Consider the following 19,750-nt stretch of genomic DNA (forward strand, 5'->3'; position numbering starts at 1 on the left):
CTGCCTCTGCCGGGGGAATGTGCTGCCCTCGGGGACCAAGTCAGGTGTTAAAGGCGTCTCAGTGGATTTAGCCCTGGTGGGAAGGGTCGGGTCTGTGCTGCAATAAACTGACTGAGTGTTTTGCCCATAGGAGAGCCTAGAACATTTCTCTGCAGGGAAAGAGCCTGGGGGATGTGCTGTGAAATTATCTAAAGCCGGTTCTGAAATCTCTCCAATCCCCCTTCTCACCCTGGCAGGCTGCAGAACAACATCCACGTTCCACTCCAGATGGGCCCAGCCTCCCAGGGGACGGGGAAGGGAAATGGTTGCCGTGGAGCTGGCTCAGGTAGGGATTATGGGAGTTGCTCATGAGGACTGTGAGGGGCAGTAAACACGTAGGAGATGGGAACAACAAGGAGTCCGGTGACACCTTAAAGACTAACAGATTTATTTGGGCATAAGCTTTCGTGGGTAAAAAAACCTCACTTCCTCAGATGCATCCACAAAAGCTTATGCCCAAATAAATCTGTTAGTCTTTAAGGTGCCACTGGACTCCTTGTTGTTTTTGTGGATACAGACTAACACAGCTCCCCCCTGATATAGGAGATGGGAGCTCCTGGGGAGTTTAGTTTGAGGTGGGAAGGGGCAGGAAATCCACAGGGTGGAGAAAAGGAGGAGGACAGGCTGAGACAAACCTGCTGGGACTTGTTTAACCTGAGGCTCACATTCTAGGAACAGACCCATGGGGGTTGAGGGAGGAAATTGGCCTATTTATGGAACAGGAGACACCCACCTGGACAGGGCTGGGGAAATTATCAGCCTGCCGGTGCTGAAGCTGGAAACTACTAACCAGTGCCCCCGATGAGATATGAAGGGGGCACCCACCAGTGGGGCTTAGGGCATATGCCCCATCCCCTCACATCCAGCTGCTGGCAATGAGGAGGGTATTTGGATTCATGCCAGAGGGCTCCATCTCCTATATCGGCCTCTGGCTAGTAGGTGTGTCAGGCATGAGACTATTCTGCTCCCCTCTATTTGCTGTGAGGGATGAGGGACTCTTTTTCCCTTCACCCTGATGCTTCCTGAGTGGGGTGCGGGTGGGACTCTGCTGACTTCCTTCCAGAGCTTCCATTTGATTGGCCCTGCTTCCCCATGACTAGTTGGTTGTGACTGGGGTAGCAGGCGCTGAGTGGGGGACTCTTGTTTTTCCAGGGGCTGGTGACCTTTGAGGAGGTGGCTGTGTATTTCACCAGGGAAGAGTGGGCTCTGCTGGACCCTGCTCAGAGAGACCTCTACTGGGATGTCATGCAAGAGAACTATGAGAAGGTGACCACGCTGGGTAAGGATTTCTGTCCCTTGGTTATTAGAAGGGGAGACGTCATCTCCATAATACAACCTTAACTCTGCCCTGTTTCAGCAACACCCTGAAATGCCAGTGACACACACACTAGCTCTCGACCCTCTGCTGCTAGAGAACAGCAGAGCTCAGGAGCTGTAAAGCACAAAGTCTAACATCTGTACAATAAGGCAAAACTCAGGTGTAGGTTTGGCATAAAGAACAGAAGCTGCCTACACCTCTGGCCGACACTCAAACCCTGAGCCCACTCCCCTCAAACCACCTCCAACTTGCAAAATATTTCCACCCCTGTAGCCCCCGCCCCTGAGGATATAGCCTTCACGTACCCCTAACTGAGCCCTGGAGACAACCGGCATGTACGCCCCAGAGTGCTGACAGTCCTCATGGCAAGAACACACCCTTGTGCACGTTTGCTGACACAGCCTGCAACACAGCACTGACATGAGGCAAACTTGGTCCTTCAAGGTTCACATGCACCTCTCTTCATATCACAGTCACAGCTCTGCAAAGTTGCTCCAACTAATTCCTCCACCATCCAATTACAGCTACAGCTGACACAGCGCACGCAGTTGCAGTGCGTGCAGATCAGTGCTGGTATTCCAGTCTGTGGAACACAACCCAAACAATGGCATGTTCTTTTAGTCCTTGCTCGGAGCTATTATAGATTCATAAATTAAAAGGCCAGAAGTTAGGTCATGTGATCAGACCTCCTGTACTGGCCACAGCATGTCCCCTAGAGGCAACTAAATACTGTGATAGCTGGAAAACATAATTCCAACTATACATATAAAATGATGGGGTCTAAATTAGCTGTTACCACTCAAGAAAGAGATCTGGGAGTCATTGTGGATCATTCTCTGAAAACATCCACTCAGTGTGCAGTGGCAGTCAAAAAAGCAAACAATGTTGGGAATCATTAAGAAAGGGATAGATAATAAGTCAGAAAATATCATATTGCCTCTATATAAATCCATGGTACGCCCACACCTTGAATACTGCCTGCAGATGTGGTCGCCCCATCTCAAAAAAGATATATTGGAATTGGAAAAGGTTCAGAAAAGGGCAACAAAAATGATTAGGAGTATGGAACAGCTTCCGTATGAGGAGAGATTAATAAGACTGGGACTTTTCAGCTTGGAAAAGAGACGACTAAGGGGGGATATGATTGAGGTCTATAAAATCATGACTGGTGTGGAGAAAGTAAATAAGGAAGTGTTATTTACTCCTCATAACACAAGAAGCAGGGGCCACCAAATGAAATTAATAAATAGCAGGTTTAAAACAAACAAAAGGAAGTATGTTTCACACAATGCACAGTCCAAAGTGTGGAACTCTTTGCCAGAGGATGTTGTGAAGGCCAAGACTAGAACAAGGTTCAAAAAAGAATTAGATAAATTCACGGAGGATAGGTCCATCAATGGCTATTAGCCAGGATGGGCAGAGATGATGTCCCTAGCCTCTGTTTGCCGGAAGCTGGGAATGGGCGACCGGATGGATCAGTTGATGATTATCTGTTCTGTTCGTTCCCTCTGGGGCACTTGGCATTGGCCACTGTCGGAAGACAGGATACTGGGCTAGATGGACCTTTGGTCTGACCCAGTATGGCTGTTCTTATGTTCTTACGACAAGAAGCTCTCTGTGGTTAAGAGTCTGCGTGGAGGCCATGTACTAGCTGAGATAAATGCCAAGTGACTGAGATCAGTCAGGGGACACGTAAAAGGACAGTTTCAGCCTAGGTGTGTGCATAATGTTGTAAGAATAAGGGGATTTTGTAAAAAGGTTCTTTTTTGGGGTTGGGGTGGGGGGGATTGGGCGGGATCTCAGGAACTCTTTGCTCAAATAACACCAAATTTAAACCACTATCCATGCCCTGCATACCCATAGCAAATGTCAAAGCAGTCCGAGCACGCACGTGGATTTCAGAGCAGTTAGATTAGTCAACTTCTAAATAGTTTTTAATGTGAGAGTCAGCTGGGCCATTCCACTCATAGAAGACAGTGTGAGGTTCCTATTCTTGGGAGAAGGGAGAGCAGGGAGCAGTGAAGGGGATAAGTTGATGGGGTGGTGGTGGCACTGCAGTACCACGCAGCAGGGGGGGCTGAGGGCAGTGGGAGGAAGGGGAGTGGGTGTCCTACTGAATGACAGAGCTAGCTATACCTCTGTCCCCTTCCCAATATCTCTAAGTGCCCCCTCGCAGCAAGTTGTCAGCCTCATGCCTTTCCATCTCGTGGAGTGGATTTCTGCAATTCTCCCTCTCCTTGCCCGGGCCCTGGGCTACCATACCTGGCACACCAGCCGTGCTTACCCCACAGATCAGGCTGAGTGCAGACATCTTTGGGAGCCTGAGATCAGTGGTGCGCAGTGACAAATGCTCCTTTAGTGTGCAGAGGGCTGTTTTGTTTTGCAGTAGGAACTAGCTGAGGTGACCTCAGCACCATTAGCAAGTATCGGTGAGAACTCATGGAGGACAGGTGAGGACTCGGAGACTGTGAAGGGCAAACATTGTTCCCCTTGTTAAAGATACCTAAAGAGGCTGTGTCTACACTGCACTTTGGGCAGTAAAACTTTTGTTGGTCAGGTGTGTGGAAAAAAACACCCCCTAACCGAACAAAGATTTAGCGATGAAAAGCACTGGGGTGGACAGCACTATGTCTGTGAGAGGTGCTCGCCTGCCGACAAAGCTGCTGCCACTTGTTGAGGTTGGTTTTATTTTGCCAGCAGGAGAGCTCTCTCCTGCTGGCAAAAAGCGGCTACACACGAGACCTTACAGCAGCACAGCCGGTTGAAAGATCATACTCAATCTTAATCTGCAGCAAGGGCGATTTAGGTTTGCCATTAGGGAAAACTTGTAACTACAAGGGTAGTTCAGCTCTGAAACAAGATTCCAAAAGAGATTGTGGAATCCATCATTGGAAGCTTTTCAGAACAGCTTAGACCAGTGGTTCTCAACCTATTTACCATTGTGGGCCGCATGTTATGTGGCTGCATCCACACAATATGTATACTATCTCTGTGGCCCTGAGGATGTCACATGGGCTGCAGCTGTGTGCTGATTGGGCCACAAGTGGCCCGGGAACTGCAGATTGAGAACCACTGGCTTAAACGAATACCTATCAGAGATAGTCTAGGTGTACTTGGTCCTGCCTCCGTGCATGGGCTGGATTAAATGACCTTTTGAAGTCCCTTTCCGCCCTGCGTTTCTGTGGTTCTGTCACTTTATAACCTTCACCATACACTGGGGGATTTTCATACTCCTTTCCATTACCCCGACTTACTATAGTCCCTAATTCCTCAGCAAGTGCTTTCCTGATATCCAACACCCCTGACATACTGCCCTCAGTGATGTCCCCTTAACTGTGCTGAGCTCCGCCAGCCCCCATTTCCCTGTGACTGTCTCATTATCCTTGGGTCTCTCTGTCGGTAGGAAGCAGTTCCAAGGTGATTTCCCCTTGGCTTTCCGTGATGTGGAGTTACTTTCCCTGGCTTTTAGGAGCCCCTTTGAGCAGGAATGTCTGGCTGTGTGCCAGCAGAGTGGTGGAGACTTAATCCCCTTATAGGCAGAGTGTCTGGCACCTTACCCGGGGAGCAAAACCCAGAATTTCAGTGCTTAAAAATGAGCAGGGGTTAAAAAAAGGCCATGCTCTTTGTGACACATGTCCCATGAATTCATCTGATGTCACGTGTTTTCCTTCATCTGATCAGGGTTACCAGTTTCCAAGCCTGAGGTGATGTCCCAGCTGGAACGAGGAGAAGAGCTGTGGGTCTCAGATCTCCAGGGCTCTGAGGAAAGAGAGCTTCTGAGAGGAACCTACACAGGTGAGGGGTCATTAGAGCAACTCAGATACTGTCTGTGCCTGAAGAAAATATCTGGGATTTCCTACAAAGCCCTTGAGAGCTCACTGAGCTCCGGATTGTCCCCAGCAGGTGTCAGCTCCTCAGGGCAGATATCGCTCATGGCTTCCTTCCCATCCTGAGCGACTCCTGGCAATAGCTCCCTTCCTAACCTCCCTTCATCCTGAGTGATGGGATGGGATGTGGAGACAGAATTGATCCCCTCTTCTTTCCCCTCTAGGGAAGAGTTTGGGGAAATTCCTCTCCCTGTTTTTGTTCCTATTTCTGAGGTTTCACTCTGTGTCGCAGGAGATGGTGGGATGGTGAGTGAGAACGGGGAGCAGAATCCACAGCAGGAAGAGACTGAGCATGTGGAACCGCACTGGGAAGTATCACAAAGAACGAAGGGGGACATGTCCAGGAGTCCTGAGGAGAGGCAGCAGGGAAACCAGCCAGGGGAGAAAATGGGCAAATCCATCAATTGTGAGGAAAATCACAAGGACCTCCGGGAAACCACAGCCCAGCAGAGAATCCTCATGGGAGAAAGGAAACACGTATGCCCTGAGTGTGGAAGAAACTTCAGTAGACGCTCACACCTTATTCACCATGAGCGAATCCACACAGGGGAGAGACCCTATGAATGCTGTGAGTGTGGGAAAAACTTCACTCGGCGCTCAGACCTTATTAGACACCAGAAAACCCACACAGACGAGAGTCCCTATGAATGTTGTGAGTGCGGGAAAGCCTTCATTTACTGCTCAGACCTGAGGAGACATCAGAGGATCCACAGGAGACAGAGACCCTATGAATGCTGTGAGTGCGGGAAAAGCTTCCATCAGGGGTCACACCTTATTTATCATCCGAGAATCCATCAGGGAGATAAACACCATAAAATCCTTGTCTAGGGCTGGCAAAACATATAATTTTCTTTAATATTTTTGGTACTTCCCACACGTGGCCTTTAAGGCTGTTAGTGCCATTTACATCATTGTGGTCTCAGCTCCCCCATGTGAATTGTCTGGTTCTGCTTTTTGCCGCTAGCCCTTCTTTGGGGGGATCCCCTTTTTGCCAGCTGCTTCATTCTATGGGTCGTGGGAGTGTGAGTCCATCTTACTAGGAATGTGCATCAGCCCCAGGTGGGGGGAACACAAATGACCTCATTTAGTTACATTGTGGTAAAATCTACCTGGGCCTTGGCTCCATTAGCATTTTTTGCAGTTAGCCAGCTTGAGGGAACTATCCAGATGGAAAATCCCAACTCTGTTTTCTGCGCTGACATGGCCCAAGTACAATAGTCTGGGTAGCTAGCACTTTTTCCCTCGACCTGTCCTAACCTCCTCCACTTTTCCTAGTCTAGCCAGACCATTATCATGATGCTAAAACTTTTGTAAATAACACAACTCAATAATAATGAGAGAGCGCTGAGTGAAGCAGGTTTCAGTGGATCAGAGGAGACTGCAACGGGGAAATCTGTGGTTCTCATTCTGAGTCATCAGATGTAACCTGCTCTAGAATCTCATTCTACCTGAATGGAAAACGTCTTGTACCTCCGTGAGATGTAGATTTTTCTCTCTCCTGAAGGCTCTTTGGTCACACAACTGGCAAAATGTAATTCAGATTTATTGGGAACTTCCATTCAAATGACCATTTGCTTCAATAGTCATTTCTTCCTTTACTTTTGCTCCTCTCCCACCCCTCTGAGATTTCATGGGGAAAGTTCAGTGCAGCTCTGTCAGCTGGAGAGAATACCCTACCAAGGAAACAGGAGTGGTTTTAAATCTCCAATTGAGATAGTGAACATCTGCACACCCCACACCCTGCAACTAACTGGACATAATCACAGCGTTGTTCAGTTATTTAGGTCAGTATTATCTCAGATAACCCAGGGAGAGAGTTCCACATTAAGTGACTTTGAACTACGCAAGATGTCCATGGATTTGGTTCCCAAAACAGTTGTAATCAAGGCAATACTGGAGGTTACCAGGTACTAGCTGAGATAAATGCCAAGTGACTGAGGTCAGTCAGGGGACAATAAGCAGCATAGTTTTAGCCTAGATGTGTTTTAAAAGGTTGTAAAACGGGGGTTTTATAAAAAGGTTCTTTTTGGGGGGAGACCTGGGGGAAAATCTAGGGAACTCCTTGCTCAAATAACTCCAAATTAGAACCCCTAACTATGCCCTGCATGCCCATAGAGAGTAGCAAATGTCAAGACAATCTGAGCACGCATGTGGATTTCAGAGCAGTTAGATCAGTCAATGTCTAAACAGAAAGTCGTGCTGACCCATAAGAGTGTCAGAGCTGGTGCTCTGCTGTAATCACTTCCCAAACGCATGGAGCACGTGGGAGTCAGTTGGGCCAATCCAGTGACAGAGACGATGTGAGGTTCCTATCGGGTCCTTGGCAGAAGGGAGAGCAGGGAGCAGTGGAGGGGATAAATTGATGGGGTGCTGGTGACCCTGCAGTATCACGCAGCAGGTAGGGCTGAGGGCAGTGGGAGGAAAGGAGTGGGTGTCCTAGTGAGTCACAGGGCTAGCTAGATCTCTGTCCCCTTCCCAGTATGTCTGAGCGCCCCACCCTCCAAGGTGTCAGCCTCTTGCCTTTCCATCTCCTGGAGTGGGTTTCTGCCATAGGTTGAGTTGGGGGGGGCGTTGCCCCCCCAAACTGCAAGCCGCAGGCAGGCAGCCTAAGTGTGCAATGTGATGAGTTCTGCAGAGGAGACAGGAGATGTGCTGCTCCCAGCTTGTGCCCCTGAGGCACAGAGTCAGAATTGTGTTTCTATCAGAGGGATTAACAGGGGATTAAGATAGAAAGGGCTGTTAGGATGTTTCGTAAAGTTCAATGATCTGTTCCAAACTTGGTGAACTGCAAAAGTGAGTAGTTTAAGGCTTTGTCTACACTGGAACTTTGTCTGCAAACCATTTGTTGTTCAGGGGTGTTAACCCCTCCCCCCCCCCCCCCCCGAATGATGAAAGTTTTACCGACAAAAAGACATCGATGTGAACAGCGCTTTGTTGTCCTGCTGACAGAGTTGCTGCTGCTCGGGGGGGCAGGGTGGTGGTGAAAGTTTTTTGTTGTCAGGAGATGCCGACAAATAGCAGCTACACTGCGCAGCTTTTAGCTAAAGTGGTGTAGACAAAGTCTAAATGATAGAAAGTAATTGTAGATTTTTCTAAAACTTTTCAATTGTTGGATTCAAGAGGTGGTAACAAAGTTACTAATATCTTTCTTTGAGAAGAGAACTGATTTTTTTAGACAAAGAAAATGCAGTAGATATAATCTGCCATGGATGTCAGTAAGGTATTTGATATGAGAAATTAGTAGTTAAATTGGAGAAGGTGGGAATTAATATGAGAACTGAAAGGTGGATAAGGAACTGGTTAAAGGGGAGACTACAACGTGTCATACTGAAAGGGGAACTGTCAGGCTGGAGGGAGGTTACTAGTGGAGTTCCTCAGGGATTGGTCTTGGTACCAATCTTATTTAACATTTTTATTTCTGACCTTGGCACAAAAAGTGGGCGTGTGCTAATAAAATTTGCAGATGACACAAAAGTTGGGAGGTATTGCCAACACAGAGGAGAACCGGAATATCATACAAGAAGATCTGGATCACCTTGTAAACTGGAGTAATAGAAATGGGATGATATTTAATATGGCAAAGTGCAAGGTCATGTATTTAAGGACTAACAACAAGAATTTTTACTATAAGCTGGGGACATATCAGTTGGAAGTGACAGTGGAGGAGAAAGAGCTGGGTGTATTGGTTATTCACAGGATGACTATGAATCATCAATTTGATGCAGCTGTGAAAAAGGCTAATGCAGTCCTAGGATCTATCAGGCGAGGTATTTCCAGTAGAGACAGGGAAGTGTTAGTACCTTTATACAAGGCAGTGGTGAGACCTTATCTGGAGTACTGTGTGCAGTTCTGATCTCTCATATTTAAGGAAGATGAATTCAAACTGGAACAGGTGCAGAGAAGGGTTACTAGGATGAACTGAGAAATGGAAAACCTACCTTATGAGAGGAGATTCAAAGAGCTTGGCTTGTTTAGTCTAACCAATAGAAGGCTGAGGGGAGATATGATTACTCTGTATAAATACATCAGAGAGGGATAAATACCAGGGAAGGAGAGGAGTTATTTCAGGTAAGCACCAATGTGGACCCCAGGACAAATGGATATAAACTGGCCATCAACAAGTTTAGGCTTGAAATTAAGTGAACGTTTCTAACCATCAGAGGAGTGAAGTTCTGGAGCAGCCTCCCAAGGGGAGCAATGGGGGCAAAAACCCAAACTGGCTTAAAGACTGAGCTTGATAAGTTTACGGAGGGGATGGTATGACAGGACTGCCTATAATGGCGTGTGGCACATCAGCAACTGCCTGTAGCAAAAATCCTCAATGGCTGGAGACAGGCTCTGAGTTACTACAGATAATTTTTTCCCAGGTATCTTCCTGGTGGATCTTGCCCACATGCTCAGGGTCTAACTGATCACCATATTAGTGGTCGGGAAGGAATTTTCTCCCAGGTCAGATTGGTAGAGACCGTGGGGGGCGGGTTTTCGCTTCCTCCGCAGCATGGGGCATGGGTCACATGCAGGTTTAAACTAGTGTAAATTATTAATTCTTTGTAACTTTCCGTCTTTAAACCACGATGTGTGGACTTCAGTGACTCAGCCAGAGCTCAGGGGTCTAGTACCGGAGTGGGTGGGTGAGGTTCTGTGGCCTGCGATGTGCAGGGGGTCAGACTAGATGATCACGATGGTCCCTTCTGACTTCAGTAAGCGTCTCTGAGTAAGAAGATACATGACAATTTGAAACCCAACCAGTGTCCCATAAGTGACTTGCCACAAGATGTCAGAACACGTTAGTATTAGAGCTGAGTGGGTCGAATATTTATTTAATTTTCTTTCTTGATATAGGAATTAGATATAATGCTCCTGTCAGAGATTTTCTAAGTTATTATCTGCAAAAATACCAGAGTTTTCAGTTACCTAAGTAGCCCCTGGAATCACGGTTAAAGATCTCCCCACCAACCCTCCCAAATATGAAATGGTGCCCCTGTGGGCAGGCACGGATTTTGTCGTCTCTTCCCCCGCCCCCCCCAACCCCCCCCCCGCGCGGTCCCGTTGGCCTGAATAGAGCCGCCCCGTAAATACAGAAGTCAAACTACTCCTATGATTTCCACAATTCTCTCTCTCCTTGGCTGGGCCCTGGGCTACCATACCCTGTGTACCAGCTGTGCTTACCCCGCAGGCCAGGCTGAGTGCCGACACCATTGGGAGCCTGGGATCAGTGGTGTGTAGAGACAAACGCTCCTTTGCTGTGCAGAAGGCTGTTTTACTTTTGCAATGGGGAAAAAGGATTTTAAAATAACAGCAACAGTCTTCACTCCTGTTTGTTCCCCGATGGTCAACAAGGCCGGTCTAAGGCCTTCAGACACCCCAGTGGGGTCGTCTTGTCTCTTCCCCCAAACAGTTACCAGAACAGCTGTGCCCCTCACAAGAGGGAGTCCCTATTTTAACTGCGCCAGTCCATTTGATTTTCTGGTCCTATTCGTCTAAGCCAGGTCTGTACAATTGCTGGAGCTAGGAGGTAGAATACTCAAAGCTAATCGTTCAGACATTGTCTCTTAACAATCCTTAAGGGTTTACCAAGGTGTGGCTCCTCTTGAGCCAGTCGTCTTCCCTTTCTGCTTCTTTTCCTGCCAGCCCCCTACTGAAGTAAACCAGTGTTCATGCCGTAAATATCCCAGTATCCAGGACAACACACAACACACCGTTATTACAGAGCCACTCCAGCTCCACCCCAGGGGGCTTGGGGAACTAGGACTAAGGGCTTGTGTACTGTGAATGCTACAGTAGCAGAGCCACAGAGCTGCAGCTGTGCCGTAGTAGCAGATTCTCCCATCACCATAGTCAATCCACCTCCCCCAGTGGTGCTAGCTAGGGGTTGCTGGAAGAATTCTCCCATTGGCCTAGCACAGTCTGCACTGGGGATGAGGTCAGCTTAATTGTGTCACTCAGAGATTTTTTCACCCCTAAAGAGTGATGGGTCGGCTGAACTTCTGAGTGGCCTAAGGGACACCAGGTAAGTGGGGAGGGTGGGATTAGTGAGCAGGAGGGAGGGGTGGTTTGGGGATCTAGAGCCTGTTGTGAGAGAGTCCCTGCCCCGTCCCCGTTGGTAGAGAGCCTGCACTTCATTCTGATCAGAGTCCACTTTCAGTTCACATATTTTCAAATATTATGATTCTCATTCTTCTCTCCCCACTGTTCAGGGCCTCCCTCCCTCTCACCCACCCTCTTCCCTACAAACTGTGACCCCAGCCTCTGTTCCTGGGTCCTCACAAGGTGACTCCTTCCCTGGCATTAATGGGCATTTGCTTGGTGACATCATAGGTTGGTAGTGAAACTTCTGGGGACTTGGAGGGTCCTGCTCCCCTGTAGCTATCTGCAGCAGTCTCAGTCTCTCTTCCCTGCAGGCTCCTTGGATCTCTGAGTCTGTCCCTGCTGAGATCCCATGGTCTTATTTTTACTTTTCCAGAGGAATTAGTCTATTGCTACTGAGTTATAATCGTATCTAAGATACCGGAACATGTTATTACACAATCAGTTTGTAAGCACCTGGAGGATAATTGTGTTATAAGGAATAGTCAGTATGGATTTGTCCAGAACAATTCATGCCAAACCACCCTGATTTCCTACTTTGACAGGGAGGTTGGCCTAGGGTATTACAGAGAAGCAGCAGATTTGGTGTATCATCATTTTAGTACATCCGTTGACACTGTCCCACATGTCCTTCTCATAGGGAAATGGGGTCTCGATGAAATTATTATAAAGTGAGTGTACAAAACTGGTTGAAAGATCATACTCAATCTGCAGCAAGGGCGATTTAGGTTAGGTATTAGGGAAAAACTTATAAGTGCAAGGGTAGTTAAGCTCTGGAATACACTTCCAAAGGAGGTTGTGGAATCCCCATCATCGGAAGTTTTTAAGAACAGCTTAGTGAGATACCTCTTAGGGATTGTCCAGGTGTACTTGGTCCTGCCTCAGTGCACGGGCTGGATTAAATGATCTTCCAGTCCTACATTTCTGTGGTTCTATCATTCTGTAATTTTCTCCATACACTGGGGGATTTTCGTACTTTTTTCCATTACATCTGACTCGCTATATTCCCTAACTCCTCCATTACATCTGACTCGCTATATTCCCTAACTCCTCAGCATATGCTCCTCTGATATCCAACACCCCTGACACACCACATGCAGTGATATCCCCTCTCCTTCCTATTCCCTACTGTGCTGAGCCCCACCAGCCCATTTGCCTGACTGTCTCATTATCCTTGGGTCTCTGTCGGTAGGAAGCAATTCCAAGGTGATTTCCCCTTGGCTTTCCGTGATGTGGAGTTACTTTCCCTGGCTTTTAGGAGCCCCTTTGAGCAGGAGTGTCTGGTTGTGTGTGTGCCAGCAGAGTGGTGGAGAGTTAATCCCCTTATAGACAGAGTGTCTGGCACCTTAGAGCACCAGGAGAGCTAGCTCCAGAATTTCAGTGCTTTAAAATGAGCAGGGGTTAAAAAAAGGCCATGCTCTTTGTGACACGTGTCCCATGAATTCATCTGATGTCACGTGTTTTCCTTCATCTGAGCAGGGTTACCAGTTTCCAAGCCTGAGGTGATGTCCCAGCTGGAACAAGGGGAAGAGCTGTGGGTCTCAGATCTCCAGGGCTCTGAGGAAAGAGAGCTTCTGAGAGGAACCTGCACAGGTGAGGTGTCATTAGAGCAGGGGTAGGCAACCTATGGCACGCGTGCCGAAGGCAGCACACGAGCTGATTTTCAGTGGCACTCACACTGCCCGGGTCCTGGCCACCGGTCCAGGGGGCTCTGCATTTTAATTTAATTTTAAATAAGCTACTTAAACATTTTAAAAACCTTATTTACTTTGCATACAGCAATAGTTTAGTTATATATTCTAGACTTATAGAAAGAGACCTTCTAAAAACGTTAAAATGTGTTACTGGCACACGAAACCTTAAAATAGAGTGAATAAATGAAGACTCGGCACACCACTTCTGAAAGGTTGCCGACCCCTGCATTAGAGCAACTCCGATACTGTCTGTGCCTGAAGCAAACATCTGGGATTTCCTACCAAGCCCTTGAGAGCTCACTGAGCTCCGGATTGTCCCCAGCAGGTGTCGGCTCCTCAGGGCAGATATCGCTCATGGCTTCCTTCCCATCCTGAGCGACTCCTGGCAATAGCTCCCTTCCTAACCTCCCTTCATCCTGAGTGATGGGATGGGATGTGGAGACAGAATTGATCCCCTCCTCTTTCCTCTCTAGGGAAGAGTTTGGGGAAATTCATTTCCAGATATTTTCTCCCATCTCTCCAGCACTTACCCTTGGTTTCCTCTTCCCTTTTCCATTCCTGCTTCTGAGGTTTCTCTCTGTGTCGCAGGAGATGGTGGGATGGTGAGTGAGAACGGGGAGCAGAATCCACAGCAGGAAGAGACTGAGCATGTGGAACCGCACTGGGAAGTATCACAAAGAATGAAGGGGGACGTGTCCAGGAGTCCTGAGGAGAGGCAGCAGGGAAACCAGCCAGGGGAGAAAATGGGCAAATCCATCAATTGCGAGGAAAATCTCAAGGACCTCCAGGAAACCACAACCCAGCAGAGAATCCTCATGGGAGAGAGGAAACACATATGCCCTGAGTGTGGGAAAAACTTCAGTAGACGTTCACACCTTATTCACCATGAGCGAATCCACACAGGAGAGAGACCCTATGAATGCTGTGAGTGTGGGAAAAACTTCACTCGGCGCTCAGACCTTATTAGACACCAGAAAACCCACACAGACGAGAGTCCCTATGAATGTTGTGAGTGCGGGAAAGCCTTCATTTACTGCTCAGACCTGAGGAGACATCAGAGGATCCACAGGAAACAGAGACCCTATGAATGCTGTGAGTGCGGGAAAAGCTTCCATCACGGGTCACACCTTATTTATCATCCGAGAATCCACCAGGGAGATAAACACCATAAAATCCTTGTCTAGGGCTGGCAAAACATATAATTTTCTTTAATATTTTTGGTACTTCCCACACGTGGCCTTTAAGGCTGTTAGTGCCATTTACATCATTGTGGTCTCAGCTCCCCCATGTGAATTGTCTGGTTCTGCTTTTTGCAGCTAGCCCTTCTTTGGGGGGATCCCCAAAGCCCCTTTCTGCCATCTGCTTCGTTCTATAGGTCGTGGGAGTGTGAGTCCATCTTACTAGGAATGTGCATCAGCCCCAGTGGGGGGAACACGAATGACCTCATTTAGTTACATTGTGGTAAAATCTACCTGGGCCTTGGCTCCATTAGCATTTTTTGCAGTTAGCCAGCTTGAGGGAACTATCCAGATGGAAAATCCCAACTCTGTTTTCTGTACTGACATGACCCAAGTACAATAGTCTGTGGAATTCAGAGCAGTTAGATTAGTCATCTTTTACACGGAAAGTAGTGCTGAACCATAATAGTGTCAGAACTGGTGGTCAGCTGTAATCACTTCCCAAACACATGGAGCGTGTGGGAGTCAACTGGGCCCATCCATTGAGAGAAGACGGTGTGAGGTTGCTATTCTTAGGCTAAGTGGGAGCAGTGGAGGGATAAATTGATGGGGTGCTGGTGACTCTGCAGTACCACTCAGCAGGGAGGGCTGAGAGCAGTGGGAGGAAGGGGCGTGAATGTCCTAGTGAGTGACAGGACTAGCTATATCTCTGTCCCCTTCCCAGTTTGCCTGAGACCTCTCTTCCCCCCCCCTCTCTCCCAGGTGTCAGCCTCATGCCTTTCCATCTCCTGGAGTGGATTTCGGCAATTCTCCCTCTCCCTGACCGGGCCCTGGGCTACCATACCCTGTGTACCAGCCGTGGTTACCCCGCATGCCAGGCTGAGTGCCGACACCACTGGGAGCCTGGGATCAGTGGTGTGTAGAGACAAACGCTCCTTTGCTGTGCAGAAGGCTGTTTTACTTTTGCAATGGGGAAAAAGGATTTTAAAATAACAGCAACAGTCTTCACTCCTGTTTGTTCCCCGATGGGAACAAGGCCGGTCTAAGGCCTTCAGACACCCCAGTGGGGTCGTCTTGTCTCTTCCCCCAAACAGTCACCAGAACAGCCGTGCCCCTCACAAGAGGGAGTCCCTATTTTAACTGCTCCAGTCCATTTGATTTTCTGGTCCTATTCGTCTAAGCCAGGTTTGTACAATCGCTGGAGCTAGGAGGTAGAATACTCAAAGCTAATCGTTCAGACATTGTCTCTTAACAATCCTTAAGGGTTTACCAAGGTGTGGCTCCTCTTGAGCCAGTCGTCTTCCCTTTCTGCTTCTTTTCCTGCCAGCCCCCTACTGAAGTAAACCAAAGTGTTCATGCCGTAAATATCCCAGTATCCAGGACAACACACAACACACCGTTATTACAGAGCCACTCCAGCTCCACCCCAGGGGGCTTGGGGAACTAGGACTAAGGGCTTGTGTACTGTGAATGCTACAGTAGCAGAGCCACAGAGCTGCAGCTGTGCCGTAGTAGCATTTCAGCATAGCCATGAACTAGAGGGATGAGAGAGATTCTCCCATCACCATAGTCAATCCACCTCCCCCAGTGATGCTAGCTACGGGTTGCTGGAAGAATTCTCCCATTGGCCTAACACGGTCTGCACTGGGGATGAGGTCAGCTTAATTGTGTCACTCAGGGATTTTTTCACCCCTAAAGAGTGATGGGTCGGCTGAACTTATGAGTGGCCTAAGGGACACCAGGTAAGTGGGGAGGGTGGGGTTAGTGAGTGGGAGGGAGGGGTGGTTTGGGGATCTAGAGCCTGTTGTGAGAGAATCCCTGCCCAGTCCCCGTTGGTGGAGAGCCTGCACTCCATTCTGATCAGAGTCCACTTTCAGTTCACATATTTTCAAATATTATGATTCTCATTCTTCTCTCTCTGCTGTTCAGGGCCTCCCTCCCTCCCACCCTCTTCCCTACAAACTGTGACCCCAGCCTCTGTTCCTGAGTCATCGTAAGGTGACTCCTTCCCTGGCATTAATGGGCATTTGCTTGGTGACATCATAGGTTGGTAGTGAAACTTCTGGGGACTTGGAGGGTTCTGCTTCCCCTCCCTATCTGCAGCAGCCTCAGTCTCTCTTCCCTGCTGGCTCCTTGGATCTCTGAGTTGGTCCCTGTTGAGATCTCATGGTTTTATTCTTACTTTTCCAGAGGAATTAGTCTGTTGCTACTGAGTTATAATCGTATCTATTCCCCAACCTCATCCTAGATACTTAAGGAATTAGTTGAGGCAATCTCAGCACTATTAAGAAGTATCGTTGAGAACTCATGGAGGACAGGTGGGGTCCCAGAGGACTGCTGAAGGGCAAACATTGTTCCCCTTGTTCAAGATCGGTACTAAGGAGACCTGGGGAGTTATAGACCAGTCAGCCTAACTTGTATACCTGGGAAGATACTGGAACATGTCATTCTTATAAGGAATAGTCAGTATGGATTTGTCCAGAACAAATGCCAAACCACCCTGATTTCCTACTTTGACAGGGAGGTTGACCTATGGCAGCGTTAGTCCATAGGTGGACCACAGGCCAAATCCGGACCACCAGACACTTTTTAATGGACCCTGAAATCTTTTAATTTTCTTATTACTAGGGCTGTCAAGTGATTAAAAAAATTAATCACCATTAATCATGCGATAAAAAAATTAATCACGGTTAATCGCACTGTAAAACAATAATAGAATACCATTTATTTAAATGTTTGTGGATGATTTCAATATTTTCAAATATATTGATTTCAATTACAACACAGAATACAAAGTGTACAGTGCTTACTTTATATTTTTGATTACAATTATTTGCACTGTAAAAAAGAAATTTTGTCGTGCAATCTCTTTACAATGAAAGTTAAACTTACAAACGTAGAATTATGTACAAAAACCCCACCTGCACTCAAAAATAAAATATAAAACTTTAGAGCCAACAAGTCCACTCAGTCCTCCCACTTGCTCAGCCAATCACTAAGAGAAACAAGTTTGTTTACATTTACAGGAGATAATGCTGACCACTTCTTATTTACAATGTCACCTGCAAGGGAGAACAGGCATTTGCATGGCACTGTTGTAGCCGATGTCACAAAGTATTTACGTTGCAGATGCACTAAAGATTCATAGGTCCCTTTATGCTTCGACCACCATTCCAGAGGACGTGTCCATGCTGATGATGGGTTCTGCTCGAAAGAAGTAGGACTGAATGGATGTGTAAGCTCTAAAATTTTTAATTGTTTTGTTTTTGAATACAGTTATATGACCAAAAAACCCTACATTTGTAAGTGGCACTCTTATGATAAAGAGATTGCACTACAGTACTTGTATGAGGTGAATTGAAAAATACTATTTATTTTATCATTTTTACAGTGCAAATATTTATAATGAAAATAACAAGTGTGCACTTTGTATTCTGTGTTGTAATTGAAATCAGTATATTTGAAAATTAGAAAAAATCCCAAATTATTTTAAAATTTTCAATTAGTATTCTATTGTTTAACAGTGTGATTTAAAACTGCAATTATTAGCGATTAATTTTTTTAATCGCGATACATTTTTTTAGTTAATCGTGAGTTAACTGCAATTAATCGACACCCCTACTTATTATCTTTTTTTTTTTTTTTTTTTTTTTAAATTGTTTTCTTTCAAATCTGGACCTTGACTATCCCTTGACCAAGATATTTGGACCTTGACAAAAAATAATTAACTACCCCTGGCTTAAGGTATTACAGAGAACCTACAGCTTTGTAATATCTTCATGTTAGTACGTCCTTTGACATGGTCCCACGTGCCATTATCATAGGGAAACTAAGGAAATGGGATCTAGGTGGAATTATTATAAAATGGGCGCAAAACTGGTTGAAAGATCATACTCAATCTGCGGCAAGGGTGATTTAGGTTAGATATTAGGGAAAAACTTGTAACTCAAGGGTAGTTAAGCTCTGGAATTGGATTCCAAGGCACGCTGTGGAATCCCCATCATTGGAAGCTTTTAAGAACAGCTTAGACAAATACCTATCAGGGACGGGGTCTAGGTGTACTTGGTCTGACCTCATTGCATGGGCTGGATTAAATGACCTCTTGAAATCCCTTCCATCCCTACATTTCTGTGGCTCTGTCACTCTATAACCATCTCCGTACACTGGGGGATTTTCGTACTCCTTTCCATTACACCTGACTCGCTATATTCCCTAACTCCTCAGCATGTGCTCTCCTGATATCCAACACCCCTGACACACCACATGCAGTGATATCCCCTCTCCTTCCTTACTGTGCTGAACCCCACCAGCCCATTTCCCTGACTGTCTCATTATCCTTGGGTCTCTGTCGGTAGGAAGCAGTTCCAAGGTGATTTCCCCTTGGCTTTCCGTGATGTGGAGTTACTTTCCTTGGGTTTTGGGAGCCCCTTTGAGCAGGAGTGTCTGGTCGTGTGTGTGCCAGCAGAGCGGTTATTCCCCTTATAGGCAGAGTGTCTGGCACCTTAGAGCACCTGGACAGCTAGCCACAGAATTTTGGTGCTTTAAAACGAGCATTAATGAAAAAAAGGCCATGTTCTTTGTGACACATGTCCCATGAATTCATCTGATGTCACGTGTTTTCCTTCATCTGAGCAGGGTTACCAGTTTCCAAGCCTGAGGTGATGTCCCAGCTGGAACAAGGGGAAGAGCTGTGGGTCTCAGATCTCCAGGGCTCTGAGGAAAGAGAGATCCTGAGAGGAACCTGTCCTGGTGAGGAGTCATCAGAGCAACTCGGATACTGTCTGTGCCTGAAGAAAACATCTGGGATTCCCTACAAAGCCCTTGAGAGCAGTTTGAGTTCTGGATTGTTCCCTAGCAGGTGTCATGTCCTCAGGGCAGATATCACTTATGGCTTCCTTCCCATCCTGAGCGATTTGTGGCAATAGCTCCCTTCCTAACCTCCCTTCACCCTGAGCAATGGGATGGGATGTGGAGACAGAGTTGATCCCCTCCTCTCTCTCTTTTGGGGAAGAGCTTGGAGGAATTCATTTCCTGATATTTCCCCAACTCTCCAGTATTTACTCTGGTTTCCTCTCCCCTTTTAGTTCAGGTTCTGTTACCTGCACACTCTAGAGTATCCCACCTTTACCCTTCCATGGGTCAGGGCGTAACCTGGTTAATTTAAGTATCCTCACCCAGGGCATAATCTTCTGTAGGTTTGCGGGGTCTTTTACTAGTGAAAGAGCCTTACACAGTAATATCCTTAACTTCTATTTATTAACAGTTACCTAAGCAGAATACACACACTAAGCATACAATGCTCACCACTCCCCATAATCAGACAAACTTTTCTTGGTGGCCAGCCAGGATCAGGTTGTCTGGGGCTTCTCCAGCTTCTGCACGGTGTAGTTGGCAGGGGGTTGAGGTCTGGCAGCTCTGATCGTGGGCTGTGCCGTGGAGCTGGTTCCGAAGAAATTCCTTTTGGACCACAGTTGTTATAGTGAAATTTGAGTCCTGCTTAGCTCTACCGTCACCAGCCGTTGTAAATGAAAGTCCTACAAAGCAGTA

General features: G+C 47.1%; 1 protein-coding gene across 7 annotated transcripts in view; it reads left to right on the top strand.

Moving 5' to 3' along the window:
* Positions 1–19,750, top strand: part of LOC128824887 (zinc finger protein 420-like) — a 31,006-nt gene that overhangs the window by 5,107 nt on the left and 6,149 nt on the right. For 5 of the 7 annotated variants that reach the window (XM_054006781.1, XM_054006785.1, XM_054006782.1 and 2 more), the window contains exons 7-13: positions 237–325; positions 1,192–1,318; positions 5,039–5,152; positions 5,477–5,980; positions 12,811–12,924; positions 13,614–14,117; positions 18,839–18,952. In XM_054006781.1, coding sequence (XP_053862756.1) covers positions 237–325; positions 1,192–1,318; positions 5,039–5,152; positions 5,477–5,980; positions 12,811–12,924; positions 13,614–14,117; positions 18,839–18,952 — 1,566 coding nt within the window. The remainder of the gene's footprint in view (positions 1–236; positions 326–1,191; positions 1,319–5,038; positions 5,153–5,476; positions 5,981–12,810; positions 12,925–13,613; positions 14,118–18,838; positions 18,953–19,750) is intronic. The other 2 variants (XM_054006786.1, XM_054006787.1) reach the window with 2 other exon arrangements.

Source organism: Malaclemys terrapin, chromosome 16 (assembly GCF_027887155.1).
Source record: "Malaclemys terrapin pileata isolate rMalTer1 chromosome 16, rMalTer1.hap1, whole genome shotgun sequence".
Taxonomy (NCBI): Eukaryota; Metazoa; Chordata; order Testudines; family Emydidae; genus Malaclemys; species Malaclemys terrapin.